The 17,855-nt window shown below is 38.5% G+C and overlaps 1 protein-coding gene across 8 annotated transcripts in view; it reads left to right on the top strand.

Moving 5' to 3' along the window:
• Plch1 (phospholipase C eta 1) overlaps positions 1-16,774 on the top strand; it is a 267,872-nt gene extending 251,098 nt beyond the window's left edge. For 4 of the 8 annotated variants that reach the window (XM_063249222.1, XM_063249221.1, XM_063249226.1 and 1 more), the window contains 9 exons: positions 1,287-1,466; positions 1,558-1,665; positions 3,539-3,663; positions 6,187-6,271; positions 8,602-8,748; positions 8,999-9,078; positions 10,502-10,561; positions 10,983-11,337; positions 13,618-16,774. In XM_063249222.1, the coding sequence (XP_063105292.1) occupies positions 1,287-1,466; positions 1,558-1,665; positions 3,539-3,663; positions 6,187-6,271; positions 8,602-8,748; positions 8,999-9,078; positions 10,502-10,561; positions 10,983-11,337; positions 13,618-15,701 (3,224 nt within the window). In that variant the 3' untranslated portion in view covers positions 15,702-16,774. The remainder of the gene's footprint in view (positions 1-1,286; positions 1,467-1,557; positions 1,666-3,538; positions 3,664-6,186; positions 6,272-8,601; positions 8,749-8,998; positions 9,079-10,501; positions 10,562-10,982; positions 11,338-13,617) is intronic. The other 4 variants (XM_063249225.1, XM_063249227.1, XM_063249223.1 and 1 more) reach the window with 3 other exon arrangements.
• Positions 16,775-17,855: the final 1,081 nt, after the last annotated feature.

Below are 17,855 nucleotides of genomic sequence, written 5' to 3'. Positions count from 1 at the left end.
ATGAAGCAGTTCAAAGATAGTGACATTGTTGACATGGTGCAAAAAGTAGGATTCAAGAAAGCAGTGGACTGTAAGGTGTTCGGAGGCTCCCTCGTGATCCCTAACCTTGCAGCTTCCTTGACAACTATGATTTTCCAAGCAGAAACCCTAAGTGTAGGCTTTTTGTACTAAGATGTCTCAGCTTTTCTCATAGTTTATAAGCCTAGATGGATGGATAATTGTCCTTTTTTCTGAAACTTTATTTCTATTTAATGTTATTTTGAACATATTTCCTCTATTATTTCTTTCTTCTGCATAGTTTTGATTGGTTTCATAATTCCGTTCAAATCAACTTTAAAACCCAATTTTTCCTTTTTTGAAGTCTTTCTCCTTTATTAGAGTCCAAATGTTATTAGTTAATATATGTTTCACACCTATACCTTTTAAATGAATATTTTCAATAGCTATCTTCCTGCTATCAATAATAAGTTATTATACATACTTTTATTTATTCATAGTTGTCTATGTCTTTGGTAAAAGTATTCTGTTTGAGTCATAAACCTAGAAAATAACAGTTCTACTATTTTCTATGCTAACCAGATAGACACAAATTAGTGGAATGATTGAATTCTGGGGAAAATATAGGAGCCAGAAATGGGAAGGTGTCTTAGCAACTACATAGTTGTGATTTGACCTCAACCTGGCAAAAAATTCTAAGAATGAAATTTTGGGGATTCTTTCTTGGCCAGAAGTTATCTCTACCTTGATTTAGGGAATTGTTTGATCTAAAACTGTCTTGGTGTATATTTTAAGTTTGGTCCAAACTAAAGATTTCTTTATACATAATAAATTGTAACCAAATATGATACATAACACAGAGGTAACCTACTTTTGTAACACATACCACACGAGTACCAAGTTGTTGAATCTTAACCAATCACAAGTAACCAACTCTTCAGACCATGTTCAAGTAATAAACAATTGGGCTGTCTGTACTTAGGGTTTGTTTTCTGAATGTCACTTTTTTCTGACTATAACAGTAACCTGCCCATGTGGTGAGATGAAGATGCTCTACATCTGTTGTGATTTGAGGGCAGCTTGATTTGCAAATTGTTTCTTGCTCACTTAAGCTCTGTTCAATTTAATATGTCTAAAATTTTTCATTTAACAGGTTGAACATACCCTTCCATTTTGCCTTTGGCTGTTGGTATATAGTATATGACATCACACAATCTCTGGTGGGGGTGTTTCCGTTGCTGCTTTGCAAAGGTTCTCATTTTCCTTTTTTCTTTATTACAAACTGCTAGGCACCACAGGAAATGTGTTATCCTTCAGTGAAACAAGAGCACATCAAGTGGTTCAGCAGAAATCAGAGCAATTCATGATTTATAACCAAAAGCAACTCACAAGGATTTACCCCTCTGCCTACCGCATAGATTCCAGTAACTTTAACCCTCTGCCATACTGGAACACAGGATGCCAGCTTGGTGCGTAAGCCTCTGAAAACAGTGGTGCTCTGTGTGTTCTGAGTCTGCTTTGCTATCCTGCCTAATTCTCTCAAATTTCCTACTTGGACAGTGGCACTGAACTATCAGTCTGAAGGACGAATGATGCAATTAAACCGAGCTAAATTCAAGGCTAATGGCAATTGTGGCTACGTCCTCAAACCCCAGCAAATGTGCAAAGGTAAGTTCCATAGTCATTTTTCTGAGTGGGATGAACTCTATTTAAAGATATCTTTGTGATATCCCAGTGTTTTGCAGCATAATTTAAAAATTTATTTTGCTTTTATTATTGACACCTAGTAGTTGTACATACTTATGGGTATAGATATACATGTATACAAGGTGCCATGATCAAATCAGAATAATCTGAGACATATCTTTTGTGTTTGCATGTGTGTGAAACATTTGAAATCCTCTCTACTAGCTATTTGAAATATTAATTTAATTGTCGTAAACCATGATCATCCTACTGGGCTACATGGAATATTAGGAGTTACTCGTCCTATCCATCTCTATCTTTGTATCATGAACTACTGTGTGTCCATCCTGCCCTCCCCCACAGACTAGGTACCAATCTTCCATTCTCTACTTCACTGAGACCAGTTCTTTTAGCTTCCACACATAAGACCATGTGGTATTTGTTTTTCTGTGCTTTATTTCTCTTAATGTCCTCCATTTCTACCCATGCTGTTATAATAATGGAATTCCATACTTTTTGTGACTGAATAATATTTCACTGCAAATACATGCCACATTTGCTTTATTAATTCAAAATTTGATGAAAACTTCAGTTGTTTCTGTTTCTTACCTATTATGAATAGGTCTGTAATATATATATATATGAGCAGATTTTTTTTGACGTACTGATTTCTGTTACTTCTTATATAATCCAAGTAGTTTCACTTCTAGTTTTTTGAGAAACCTCCATATACAGGATGAATTTTTTTAAGGATAGTTTATGGGCTGGAGTGGTGTAGCTCAGTGGCAGAGGACTTGTCTAGCATGCAGGAGGCTGTGGGTTTAATTACAAGCCCAAGAGCAACAACACAAGCAGATTGAGGGATTTAGTAGTAAATAAGAACTCTTGTCACAACTACATTGGTGTAGAATGATGTTTAGATTATATTTCTTGAGGTTAACAAGAGTGATACGAGTAGCAGACTGTCAGTCTCTGATATGTTAATTATTGGTCATTATTTCTAAGTTGGGCTGCCAGCTATGCTCTGAGCCTTATCTTTCAGAAACTCTTAGGGATTGTGAGTGTAAGGCCAGCAGGCAAAATTATATTCCACCTGAAATAATAGGTTTTACTGAACCATTTTTGTTAATATAACACAATAGCAAAACAGTGCTAACCAAAAAGAAAGGATAATATAGTGTTACTAAAACAACACTTTCTTTTTATTCTGCTCATTAAAATTCTTTAAAATTTTCCAAATTAGATTTATAACAACTAAGTAATAAAATGTTGGCAGATATGTCCTCAGGATTTTGTGCTTTGCATATTTTCTTGCTCTGGTATTTACTTAATTTTAAACCTAGGGCTAGGGACGTAGTGAGTGGTAGAGTACTTGCCTACTATGCAGAAGACCCTGGGTCCAATCTTTACTCTGCAAGAAAGAAAAAACCCCACAAAAACAAGCAGATTAGAATATCAGGCCTTCTTTTTGTTTCTCATGTATTTTTTTTAATACCTGAGATAGCTTAGAGTAGAAAATCAGTTGAATTTGACACAAGTGCTTCCTTTCTTATACTGCTGGGTTTCAAATAAAATTGTTTTTCTCATCCATGCTGCAGTTCCATTGCAGACACTTGCTTTAAATTGTCCCATTTCCTGGCCTTTGGGAATGCAGATTTTAATGAAAAGCACAGCTATAGAAATGCCAGTTGGTCTTGCCTTCTGGCAAAAGCTACTCTGATAGTTATATGATAATTCCTTTGCACTGTGAAGCACTGTAATGATCAGCATTTGTTGTCTATGTGTTTTGCAAGCTTAAACTGTGGTGTGTATGTGTTTTCCTCCCATCTTTCCAACCTCTGCTTTATTGGCCCAGGTACTTTCAACCCGTTCTCTGGTGATCCACTTCCTGCCAACCCCAAAAAGCAGCTCATCCTAAAAGTGATCAGTGGACAGCAACTCCCCAAACCTCCAGACTCCATGTTTGGAGACCGAGGCGAGGTAAGCTACGTACTGCTAAGTGGCTAACTGGTTAATTATGTGATTATTTTATATTTATATTTTATATGAAGTATCTCTAGGGGTGTGTGTGTATTCATTCATTCATAAAGAAGCCCCAGCCTCAGCTCATCAGACATTACAGTTCATCCTGAAATCACACACAATTCCTGCTGGACTGCAGCACATCATCTATTTTGGAGATTGAGTACGTGGCATTCAGCTCCCAATTCAAGGCTGACACTGGCAGTGATAAAATTGGAGTGCAAAGAGCTGTTTCATTACTGACAGAAACATTGCCAGAGTATGTGTTAACCTCCCATCCACATTCTTCATCTGCCAGCCTTGTCCCTGCTGCATGTCACCACATGCTCCTGGGGCTCATGCTCATTCTTGTCACCACCTGCTCGATTTCCGAAGCAGGTTTCATAAGTGTCTCCCTCTGTGCATGCTGTCTCCTTTCCCAGGCATTTGCTCCATTCTTTGCACTAAACCTGACCCTAGCTTTTTTGGCCTACTTTCTCCCCACCTGTCAGCCCTTGTCATATTCATGTCTTCTCTTAGGGTCAGTTCATCGCTTCAGACCCTTTGCTGTCTCATCTTTTAGACTGTTACTTCTATTTGATGGGTAAAACCACACAGCTCTGTAGTTTGTTCCTACCATAAACTCTTCATCCCAAGTGTCAGTGGATCTTAGCACCGTAACCCACTGCAGCTTCATCTTCCAAGATCTCCCTCATCCTATCCTCCGAGGGGACTGTTCCCAACCTTGTCTCTGATCTCAGCATCTACAACAGATGCACCATGATGTTCTACTCCTTAAAGAGTGCATGCTTCAGATGGGACCATCTCTTCTGTCTCAGTTGTCATCAGCCTAATCCAAGCCACCGTCGTATCTTGTCAGGTCTGCTGCAGGAGCATCCAGTGAATTGACCACCCTGCTCCCATCTTGTCACTACGTTCTGCTCTCAACAGCAAAAAGCATTAACTGGTGGCTTACTTGTTTTCTTTTTCCAGAAATGGAAGATATTAAATTACTAGAACAAATCATACTTTTTAGTTGCCCCCAAAATCTAAGATCCTCACTGGTCCAGTTTTTACATAGAATTCTATTTAGAGGAATAAACTTCTAGTATAAAAACATTAATTGAAAATGAGTAGACTTTTGTTATTTAGTAAATTAAAAGTGTGGCTAGTAATTTAATCATCTTAATGTTTTCTATCATATCTGTAGCTGTTATTCGCGGAAGCTATTATTCCCCAAACTATTCTGCTCCCCACTCTCCAGGTTTCTAAAAATCAGTATTTTGGGGCTGGGGATTTAGCTCAGCGGCATAAGCACCTGCCTTGCAAGCAGGCGGTCGTGAGTTCGATCCCCGGTACCGATAAAAATGAAAAAGCCAAAAAAAATAAAAAATAAAATAAAAATAAAATAAAATAAAAATCAGTATTTTCACCGCTTGGTGATGTTCTTAGATCAACTCTTCCTGGGAGTTACTTTTTCATTGCTCATCACTCAGAACTTATATCACATAGGAGAATGTACAGGTGACCCACAAGACAGGACCCCATCCCAAAGAAGAGGTGATAGAGATGAGGAGAATAGTAAAAACTAGGGCATGAGTTGGAGTTGCTGGTGCACACCTGTAATTCCAGCACTCTGTGGGGCTGAGGCGGGAGGATCACAAATTCAAGCTTGGGCTGGGCAACTTAATGACTTAAGAAGACCCTGGTCATAAAATTTAAAAAGGGCTGAGTACGTAGCTCAGTGCAAAGGCTCTGGGTTCAGCCCCTACTACTGCAAAAAATAAGCAAAAAAGAAACAAACAAAACCATCATATATATTTTAAATTGACTTTTCATAATTTTACCTTTTCGTATTTATAGATTTACACTCTAACATCCAGTCAGTGTCAAAATATGAATAGCTTACCTCACTTCTATGCCATCAGATCAGGACAGAGTATCTTCAGAACCCCAGATGGCTCCATTGGCTCCCTCAGGATCTGTTCCCCCGGACCCAACAGCAAACACAGCCCCTACCACAACAGAGCAACTTTGTCTGTTCTCAGAGTTTTATGAAAATGTACTCTAACAGTAAGAGCCAGATATGCCTGGCTTGATCAACATCATTTATGTCAAAGAACTTTGTTCTTTTTTATTGTTCATTTCATTGTCTATTTTACTATCTGACTTACAATGGACATTTAGGCAACTATTATGAATACAGTTTCTCTAAGAATTTGTGGGTGGTCAAACTTCTCATTGCTGTTAGGCGCACATCCTGAGAAGAAATTGTGGACTAATTCAGTAACATTTGTGTATTACTAGCAGATATTGACAAGTAAACATTTAGCAGCCTTCCTCTTATCCCCATCTCACATACCTGCTTCTGCTCATCTCGCTCAGAAAGCATTTAGTGAAATCAGTTGCTGTTAAAATGTGGACGTTTTGGTCAATATCCTTAAAATAATTAACATTTATACAGCCATATATCATTTGTAACAATACTTTCTCTTTGTACAGATCATTGATCCTTTCGTTGAAGTTGAAATTATCGGGTTGCCAGTGGATTGTTGCAAAGATCAAACTCGTGTGGTGGATGACAATGGTAAGATGATAACCTGTGTCTACTCTTACTCAGGAGTTATGGAGCTAGAATTTGCACTGAAAAGAAAAAATGCATCCCTGAAATCCATAGCTACTACCTGAGGTTATGTGAAGATCTTTTCAACACATAAAACTTGGGTTAATATATATTTTTTGATGATTTTATAGTCTCAGCTTTCAAGAGTCTTACTAATTTTTTCTACTAAAAAGAATAAATGATATTCTGGAGAAGATTAAAAATTTGCTTAGGAAAACACCTTGTAGTAGATTTCTGTAGTGTTCTTATGACAAGAGATCCCTCATAGCTCTCATTTGTGAGATCTAATATTCAGGTTAATTTTTTGTTCTTTCTGTAACACGTAAAACTCTAAAGGTGAGCACAGTGCACTCTGGCAAGTTTACTTCTTGACTACACTTTTGGTAAGTGGGCTATATTCTCCTTACAATATAAAAGTAGCTTTGTTTACCCAAGCCTTGTGTCTTACTCTTGGTAATCTAAAATTTGTTTGTTCATTCATTGGGGAAATAATCACATACCTATTTTTCTCAATCTGTAATCATTAACATTCTAAGTAATTTTCAGCCACAATCTTCAAACCTTTGAGAATTAGTGGTTCACAGTGAGTCCTTCTAAGATGGACTTCAGGAGGTGGGCAGAACTTTTCATTTACAATGTGCAAGATGAAAGCAACTTTTCTATTGTTTTTTTTCCACCACTGCCTAATAAATTGTTCTTTCTTTTATTAGTCACAGATTAATTCAGAGATAATTTCTAAATTAACAAAAAGATAATCTCTTATACAAGAGGGAAATTTTCAACCTATAATTATTATGTTAAGTTGAGATTTTTTAATAGAGCAATGTAGTCTGGAATGCAGACAAGTAATAAAACTTGTTTTCAATTTTTAGAAAAGGGAAAAAAAGAAACTTATGGAATACTTAAGTTCATACCAACTTTTCTCATTATTTTATCTTTGAGAATTTTGCTAATAAATGGATGTAAGTTTACCTTTCAGTATTTGTCCTAGTGTGTTTCCATTGCTACAACTAAATACCTGAAGCACATTACTGTGTTAAGAGGTTTGTCTGATTCACTGTTTTGGAGGCTGGAAGCCCAAACAGTATGGCACTGGTTCTGGCAAGAGCTTCCCAGGCTGCATCCCCTCATGATACGTGGTATCATGTGGGACGATATATGAGAGAGAGACATCTTGTGACAACACAGGAAGCCAGAAAGAGCAGGATGGGGTCAGGCTTGCTCTTTTATAACTCCTTTCTAAGAGGGATTATAAAACTGAGGTCCCCTGAGAACTCATCAGTGGTTTCCAGGACAGCACCCTCATTGACCTGATGGCTTCCCAGAATGCCCCATCTCTTAACATGGTCACACTGGGGCTCAAGCTTCGCACTTATGAACTCCTACGGACAAAACATAGCAGTATCTGAATTGCATTGTGTATTTTCTTTATTCCTTTCTGATAGGTGTACAAATGTAATAATGTAAGTTGTTGCTTCATGAGAAGCAACCAGAAATCAGTAGCTTACAGTTTAATTTGGTTCTGTCATTAACTTTTCAACCTTAGACAGATTAATTTCTCTGACCCATAAATTTTCTTAGCTATGAAATGAATTATGAATATTTATATTTTCTACTATTCCAAACATAAGCATATGTTACTTTTATAATTTTGAAAGTTATGCATATTTTTGAAAGTCAGTAATAAATCCTGCCCTGAAGTGCTTAAGATTGATGTAAAAGTCCAATAGGATACAACAGTGTTGAAATGTGCAAAACACCTCAGATAAAATCAGAGTGCCAGTATCTTTGGCGGGGGGGTGGGGGGAGTAAAAGCATAATTCCTTTGGGAGTTACATTCTTTACTGTTTTTGCTAAAATATTCTTAGATCACCTTTGTAAGAATTTATTTTATATTTTATTTTTTGTGGTGTTGAGGAGCAAACCCAGAGTGTTATATATTCTAGGCAAGTGTTCTACCAATGAGTTACATCCCCAAGCCCTTATGAGATAATTTTTGAACTTACTGAAGCATTCTGAATATTAAAGAGCTTCCTCTACAATACAGTTGAGCATTAAAGATGGGCAGAATTGATGTGATAATTTCCAGGCAATTTTCTTGCCAATTGTTTTCTAACAATGGTGTAAATTCTAAGGCTTTATTTCAGTAAGGCATCCTGCAGTGGCTTGGTCATCTGTATGAGTTTAATAACTTCCACAGGCAGTTTTTACTGTCCACTTTGCAGACATTATTGTCAGCTCATTTCTATCCAAGCCCTTTGCTTTTCTGACTTTCATTTTCCTATTTCTCTGAGGATTTAACCCTGTGTGGGAAGAAACCCTGACATTTACAGTACACATGCCGGAAATAGCTTTGGTTCGGTTCCTTGTGTGGGATCATGATCCCATTGGAAGAGACTTTGTTGGACAGAGGACTGTGACCTTTAGCAGCTTAGTGCCTGGTAGGTGTGAACTGATCTTTTCTCACCAGTGAACCATTCTGTTTTTGGAAGATTTAACATATGACTTGTGCTTTACAAGTTATATAGCATGTATATTATATAAAATATGTGTCATTTGATAAATGTGATGGTTAATGTGCTCTTTAAAATGTAAAGAACTACAGTTAACTTACATACTAAACCCAGTTGCATCCAAAGAGTGTAAATGCAAATTCAATGAAAAATAAACCAGTTTCTCTATTTCTATCAGGCTACCGGCATGTCTATTTGGAAGGACTCACAGAAGCATCCATATTCGTCCACATAACAATTAATGAAATCTATGGAAAGGTAAGAAAGATTCTAGGGCCTAAAGCCACTCGAACCAGAATACGGTCCCTAACAAAGTTACTGACTGACCAATGTGTAAAAGGAAAGTGCATTTTAACAAATCTTTCTTTGCTAGAGAACCATAGTTCAGTCCAGCAAGCCAACCCACATTCCCATCCCCCTGTGCCCTTTGCATGCCTCATTCTTCACACCCCGGGACCCTTCAAGGGCTTAACAGAGTGGAGAAACCTACATTCTTAGGCAACCATTTGTTTCACGAAGGTGACTGAAGGTATAGTTAAGCTGAGCTTTATTTTACTCCTTAAAAACACCCCAGTTGGCTGCAATGGGAAATGTAGTATCTCTGATGTTTGGTGAGTTGCCTGACTACTGGGCTGTGGTCCCAGTTAGTTGTAGACAGGACACATGCATATGACATGATTGTTAACTCTAAACCTAAGAATTGTGAATGAATTTAAAACTACCCTCGGAATTTAGAACAGAGAAACCACAAAAATGTGTTCTAGTTCTCCCTTGTTGCTGTCCTCTTCATTGTAGAACTGAGGTTTAAAAGTCAGTTGGTGCTCATCTGGTCCTGTCTGTGATGAGAGACTTGGACACTGGTATGAATTTGCAAGGCCAGATATGATTTGGAGGGACTGTTAAGAGCACTGAATAGGGCTTAGGAGTGTCCTGCACTGGTCTTTACCAGGAAGTCGGTGCAGCCTGTAGCTTCTCCTGCAGAGGGTTACACATTCGCAGGGCCTTTGCCTCTTCATGTGTGAATGTGAAGTAAAAACAGTGCTTACCTCATTAATAAATAGATTTATGTTATGCGTAAAAAGTTACGGTACATGTGGTAAATGCCCCAAATGTGGACTAGTATCGAGATTATTATGACCACAATTCAATTAGGGGGCATATGTTTATCTTCATCTCAGTCAACAGAGGATCTTTATTCCTGAGAGTAAACTTTTATGCTATGGCTTCCTACATTTATTCTTGGGTTGCTGTACCTTCTGCTTCTTGTGATCTTCTTATTGTCCCAAATAGACCCAAATATAAATGATTTAAAAATGATTCTTGAATCCTAGGAAACCCAAGTTAATGACACAGTATGTTTGAGGGAAACAGTGAAATGCAGAATTGTATAAAAATGTGTGCATATATATATATATATATATGTATATATATATATCTGTGTTCTATAGGATTCGTGTCCTTTCTCCTAAACAAATGCCATTTTGGTGATAGACTCTTTATTACTTTCAAGTGTGTTCAGGTCGGGAGGCATATACTACAATGTGGTGGGAACAGTGAATGAACATGAGTAAAAATCACCAAAATGGAGGGGATGTGTTTATAAAAATATGTTTACTTTTTCTTTTATTTCCTGATACCACCTTCTTGAATGAACCCGAACTCTTATTTTTTTTCCTTGCAGTGGAGCCCTTTAATCCTCAACCCAAGTTATACTATTTTGCACTTTCTAGGAGCTACAAAGGTAGTTTCAGCATGGTGCTTTGTTCTTGCTGGCATATTTGTTTTAAAAGTTATAGCGCATGCTTTCTCATACCCATTTTTTTCTGCTTAGCACTTTGAAACACGCACTCCTCTGTTGCTTAAAGGTGGTTGAAATGGTTTGTTAACATGGAAGCCTTCCCTCCCCGCTGTCCTCTCTGGGTAGGAAGCTTCTGGGAAAGGCTGGTCAGGAAGGCGGAGAGCTACCTTCCTCACAAAGAAGGTGGATACATGTGCATGCTGCTGTGCAAACATGCTGGGCGCTGTCCTCTTGTTTTGAATATAGCTTCAGTGGCTGTACAGTTTGTTTTTGTATTTATTCTCCATGGAACTGTTATTTCAAAAGTGATTGCTGATGTGATGGCATTTAACTAATTTGTGGGTCGTACTTTTGTGTTTTTTAGAACAGACAACTCCAAGGTCTGAAGGGACTATTCAATAAGAATCCCAGGCACAGTTCTTCAGAAAACAATTCCCATTATGTACGGAAACGATCCATTGGAGACAGGATTCTGCGTCGCACAGCCAGTGCTCCAGCCAAAGGCAGGAAAAAGAGCAAAGTGGGCTTGCAAGAGATGGTAGAAATAAAGGATTCTGTGTCTGAGGCCACAAGAGATCAAGATGGCATCCTGAGGAGGACCACACGGAGCTTGCAAGTCCGCCCTGTCTCTATGCCCATTGATAAAAGTCTTCTGGGGGCTTTGTCACTGCCTGTTTCTGAGATGGCAAGAGACAATGAAGGAAAAGAAAACTCTCTGGGTAAGATACTTTGAGTTTCTCCACCCTGCATTTTGGCCCCTCATTTCCTTTATGAAATGGTAGATATTCTTCAGTTAAAATAAAACATACCAAAAAAATTTTTTTGTATGTAATCTTCTACACCATAAGATTATACACTTTGGGGAGGAGAGGGACAAAAAACCTACTGCCTCCTCAACTAGAAGCTTGAAATGACACTGTCATCTGATACTGATGGTGAGCAATAAGGACAGCTATCCCGTGTGATGCAGGATACAGGGAGCTGAAGGCTGCAAAATACAAGCAGGAATAGTAGTTTTCCAAGTGATGGTGCCATACTTGTTCTGAGACTCAGTAGTGTTATATGGACTCTTCTCAGGTTGAGTATGGTTGTGTTACTTTTGCACCATGTAACACACTTCCGTGGTTGGAAATGCCTACGGTGAAAGAAAGCATTATTAAGAGGAAACTACCTCTTTCACTTTTAAAAGTGACTTTTTAAAGACTTTAAAAGTCTTTGCTTCCTCCGGAGGTAGCTGAGGCAGTGCTTTCCTGTAGCTCACTTCCTTGGCCTCTGAATGTTGATGGGGAAGCAGGCACGTATTAGCTTCTGTCTGTCACAGGCTCCAAAGGCAGAGTGACCAGGCGCTGCCGTCCTTTCCCTTCACTGGAATGCGTTGCACATTGAGGTCTCAGGAACTCAGGAAAGAGCAATGTCTGCTTTAAAGGTGACAAAGAGCTCTTAGCTTTTGTCTGGGATTTCCCGTCCTATTCTAAGTAATTTAAGTGCTAAAACTGTGGATTTCACATCTCTGGTAGAATTTGTTTTAATTAAATCAGAATCATCTGAAACATGTGCAATGTGATGGCTGATGTCTTTGGCAAAGTGACTCTTTTATTAATCTACTTTTGTGATTGTTTTCTCACAAATGCCACTTTACTTGTGTTGATTTTTATTATAAGATATTCTGAGGAGGAAAACCAATTTTTGAGTAGTTTATTTGAAGCAGAAAAAGGAGAATTAGTTGTGGATAGCAATGTTAGAGATAAAATATTTGGTTTAAAGTCCATCTTTGGGAAAACAAAACTATATTTAATGTATGTTATTCATAATTGACTACTAATGCTATATATAGTTAAGATGTTAATAGTGTTAAGGTGAGTTAGAAAGCATATTGAGGTGATGTTTCTTTCCCACCTTTAAAGAAAGTTACATGAATCATCTTATGGATTAAACATAGGTTACATAGAACAATTAATAATCATACAACAATGTTTTTCTTATATTTTAGAAAAACGTTAGGTGGAGAAAAAGCAGCATACAGATTTTATAATTTTTAGCAAAAGCTATAGTGACTGTCTCTGTGTGGCAACATCGTAGGCTATTTGATTTTTTATAACTTGGAAGATTTAAATATTTCCATCAATTTTTTCAGTTAGGAAAATACTAAGTTAAATTTATTTTTCTTATAGACTGAGCATTGTAAGACTATTAAAATAATACGATTAAGAAGAACTGAATACTTAATTTTGTCTTAGCACTACCTCAGCTATAAAAAGAAATCACAAAATGCTATAACTTGTGTGTTTTTATAGTTCTCTTTCTGTGCCTCATAGTTCTCTTTCTGTACCACTTTTAGGGGAGAATGCAATATAGAATATTTGTAATAAAATATGACTAACAAACTATTAAGTATTAGCAATGACATAAAATTGATAACCAATTATTTATCTTGACATTTTTAAAACAATGGATATTTATACTTTACTGTATTTATTGCCCCTTTCAATTGTAGAAATTAACTGGTTAAATTAAATCTTTTGCCAAAATGTTTTTAAAAATGGTATTTGATTTTTTTTTTTTACTAATACATCTATAACTTTGAAAGCTTATAGTATCTTGCTTACAGGTACCACAATACTTTGTTTAACAGAGCTGTCTTGTTCTGTTTTTATTGCCATGCTTCTGTGTAGTACAAATCTGACTAGGAAACAACTTAAGGTAATCTTCACTGTAAAAATACAGTAACTCATTGACATTTTTTGGACAATGAATATTATTACATCCTTAGTTGATGTAATACACATTCAAAGGGAAGCTTCAGTGAAATTGCTATAAATATATTTTGCCATTTATTCATCATACAGACAGTTTGTTGCGAGCCAGTGCAATCCATAATTATATTCTGTCACAGTGTAACAGATTTACATTCTCCATTTGTCTGTCTCAAGACAAACCTGAATGTTTACAGATCCTATGTCAAGTGATGTGTCACCTAAAACGTTGTTTGTTTCATTCAGCAGAAGAGAAAGATGGTAGAAAAGGGAAGGCATGTGTAAAAGACCCACATTTCCCAGATTTCAGCAAAAAGTTATCCTCCTCCTGCACTCTCCTCCACAAAGATGCCAGCCGAGGGGGCTCTGCTGTTTTCACAGCCAAGGAGTCAGTCCCAGGAGAACAGTCCGGAGTGCCACGCCCTACAGGGGGGAGAACCAAATCCAGTGTGACAAGTGATCGCCGTGAAAACCACTGTCCCAACAAATCCCTTTCCCCAACGCGGCTTTTGGCTCGTGATCCTCACGCTGATCCAACCCCAAATTTGCATGGTGTGAAAACCAATGAAAAGGGAATTGCCCAGGGCTTTGTGGAAGGGAAAAGCATGTCATCAGAAAGCATCCTTTCTCAGAGCACTCTAGAGAGCAAGAAGCTGGAAGGTGACAAAGATACAGGCAGAGCCATAACATCCTTTTCTTTATCAGACGTCTCCATGCTCTGTGCTGACATCCCTGACTTACATTCCACTGCCATTCTGCAGGACACTGAGCTTTCCCGTCTTATTGATAATGTCATTTTAACAAATGAGAATGAGCCGGGCAGTTCCATCTCAGCATTGATTGGCCAATTTGATGAAACCAACACTCAGGCTAACCTCACAGTGGCTTCTCATCTTCACAGCACTAGTATGATGTCAGGCCATCCTCCTTTACCTACCATGGCCCTGAAAACACCCTTCAAACATAGTTTTTCCAAGGAAAAACTGAGGGCACCCTTCCTGTGTTCATCTCCGGAACTGATCACATCCTCGAATCCTGAGACCACCAAACTTGCAACATACACAGTTGTTTGTGAAACAGCTGGCACTCCCATGTCCAAAACTAAACAAGATGATGAGCTCTCTGGTAAGAACAAGATGAGAGCCATGGATGCCAACCTGCCTAGATCCCCTAATGGTTCTCCTGACTGGTTACCAAAAAGTCCGACCAGTAATGGAGCCTGGGGAGATCTAAAGAGCCACTGTCCTGCCATTTCCACTGACTTAACACTAGGAGATATAGTCAATGATCCCACTCTTGGCATAAATTCTGGAGAGAGCAGCCTTGTGGAAATTGATGGGGAGTCAGAAAATCTGTCTCTCACATCCTATGAATATAGGAGAGATAATACAAGTCAACTTGCCTCTTCATTAGAGCTGAAGTATAGCCAGGATTTGGTAGAGCACTTTCAAAGAAGTTTGAGAAATGGCTACTGTAAAGAGACTCTCCACTCTTCTGTCCCTGAAGTATTCCACAATATTCAAGGTGTTCAAAATCAGAGTATTTCTTGTCTAAACTATCAGGGTGCTGGCTTTGTGCATAACCATTTCTCAAATTCAGATGCAAAAATGAACCAAATCTGTGAGCCGCAGCAGTCTAGTGCTCAAGATGTGCATGACCCTGTACCCACACAGTCAACATATTCTTCTCTGCCTGCTTTGAAACTGTCAAGTCCTTGCAAATCCAAAAGTCTGGGGGACTTAACATCAGAGGACATTGCCTGCAATTTTGAGAGCAAGTACCAATGTATTAGCAAGAGTTTTGTTACAGCCGGTACCAGAGACAAGAAGGCTGTCACTGTGCAAACAAACTCGCTGGAACCTTTAGATGCCCTAACTGAGCAGCTTCGGAAGCTCGTGTCCTTCGAGCAAGAAGACAGCTGCCAAGTCTTGTATTCAAAGCAGGATGCCAGTCAGTTTCCCAGGGCACTGGTCAGAAAGTTGTCTTCCAGAAGTCAAAGCAGAGTGCGCAATATTGCCAGTCGTGCCAAAGAGAAGCAGGAAGCCAGTAAGCAAAAAGTGGGGAACCCTAGCAATAGCGGAGGAGTGGTCCTTAGAAACAAGTCCCCAGCACCTGCCCCGGCTGTGAACCGCCACTCCACTGGCTCCTACATTGCCGGCTATCTGAGGAACACGAAAGCGGGCAGCCTGGAGGGCCGCGGCATCCCCGAAGGGGCCTGTACAGCCCTTCGCTATGGCTATTTTGACCAGTTTTGTTCAGATAATTCTGTTTTGCAGACTGAGCCAAGCAGTGATGATAAACCAGAAATTTATTTTCTTTTGAGACTGTGAAATGTATAAAGTTGCATTTTCAATGTTTACAAGTATTCTATCAAATGTTAGTGTTTTCAGTTGTCAGTAAATATGATCCTTGGCTTTGAAATGATTTTCAAATGTATTTTAAACTTGTATTTTGATCTGCATTTGAATTCCTAGGTTCTCTTTGTTCATGTGTTTGTATATAGAGTCCATGGCACTTCCCTCCCACCCACTGACGATCTTTCTCCTTTGAGGTGTTGTAAACTGTATCAGTATGATATGTATGCATGCCCTAGATGTGAAACTTCTCAGCAGCTTGGGTCACAATGTTCCTACTGTGTCACGAAGATGCTTTTCACTGTGTCCTCAAATTGCTGTCACAAATGTCATTTTTATTCTCTTTTAAGTTGATTAGGACACTTTGCAAACAACAAAGGGATGAATTCTTTATTTGCATCTGTTTTCACTTTTCCTTCTATATCAAGAAACACAGATGCAGCTTTATAAGTCAGTTAAATGAAGTTTGAAGTAGTTACCTTGTCTTTTAAGATGCCCTTACCCCTCCCAGAATGAGTCCACAGGAAGAGCTGCTTGCCAAGACCCATCTTCCCCTCCCCCTTTAGAGCAAACTGTGAGGAAGAAAGCAAACTTCTGTACATAAGGACAAAATTGTTTGTTTTACATAAATTTTGTTACATATTTTTGCTAATGGCTTTGTATGTAACAAGAACCTAGTTGCCAAGCTACTTGTCATGCTTTTGGATTATCAAGTCACAGACAAGCCAGCAATGGCTTGCAGAACGAGGGATGTCCATCAGACTAAAAATAGTAGTAGCACAAACTGAAAGCTTCCCCTAAAGCTTTCAAGAATAAAAAGAAAATATTTTCTCATAATAAAATCCAAGTGAATAGATAATGATTAGAAGAAACCTTTTCCCTTTAGGGAATGAAGTAACTATATTTTAGTACTGACATACATTATTTTCACTGTGAATCCATTTTTTACTTGCATGTCCAGATGTCCCTCTTTGCTTTTTTGTAACATTAACTGCAATGATGTTCTTCCTGGAATCCATGAAAATATAATTAAAGCAGATTTTTAAATACTTGGTGGTTTTGTTTCTGTTTCCTTGTTTTCATTTTTAACAATTGAAGACCATATGATAACTATTGAGTAGGTGACCCAAAGCACTAGGGCAATTTCTTTTTTCTTTTATGTCTTTGTAGAAGAATAGAAAATGTCCCTATACAGGATGGTTTTAAACAGCATTTACCTCGAAGTGCTCATTACACTCAAAAAGAGCATATTTGTAAGGTGACCTGAAAAAAGATCAAATGTAATGAGTTTCTCTGTGTTTAGGATTGATATTTCAAGTTTAGAAATAACCTTTGCCCCGACCCTGGTGGTGGTGGTTGTAGTGGGTGAATGGGGAGCCGTGAGGGGACACACTGGGCAAAAGTGACTGAAGCTTTGCGGTGGGGAAGAGGGGTGGACAGCAAGCAGCTTCTGGTTCCCTGAGCTTTTCCCCAAGGTTGAGTATCACCTTCTTTTTCAAGGGATGTTGGGCTGCTGTATAGGGTCAGAAGTGTCATAGTGAATGAGCGCGAGAGGAGAGAGATAAAGAGAGACAGAGAGACAGAGACAGACACAGAGAGAGAGACAGAAAGAACTACTTTCATGCCTTTTGTGAGCCTGAGATTTATGTATCCTCCGAGCCCTTAAAGTTCTATCCTTAGGCCTCTGTTTATTTGCCTCTGTTTATTGTGCCTTGAATAGGAAACATAATGTAAATTTTTTGAAATGAAATCCATCTAGTTATAACATAAATGGTTGGGCCAATTTTGGATTATCAGTCTTCCAGCTGTCCATGTGTCTGTCCCCCCAAACTTTTTTAGCTGATAGGACACAAGAACAGAAGAGAGAGCAATTTCATGACAGCCAGTTGGGAATTGTCCAGCAGGAAAGGAAAGCAATAAACCTTATTGATATGCAGAGTAGAGTCACCAGGATTTCACTTGTTTGGGGGATGGATAAGGAATTCACCAAGTCCCAAGGAATCTCACACCAAGTGAGGTTTCAGGCAAGATACTAAACTAAACGGGTTTTTGGTGCTTTTATTTCAAGAGCTAGAGAGTCCAGGGAGCTACTAATCTCTGCAAAATCTGAGTCGAGGTGCAATTTTACAG

This window comes from Cavia porcellus, unplaced genomic scaffold (genome assembly GCF_034190915.1).
Source record: "Cavia porcellus strain 051 isolate PalLab524CR breed Dunkin Hartley unplaced genomic scaffold, mCavPor4.1 scaffold_5, whole genome shotgun sequence".
NCBI lineage: Eukaryota > Metazoa > Chordata > Mammalia > Rodentia > Caviidae > Cavia > Cavia porcellus.
Note: the sequence above shows the minus strand (reverse complement) of the source record. Positions and strands in the feature narration are given on the sequence as shown.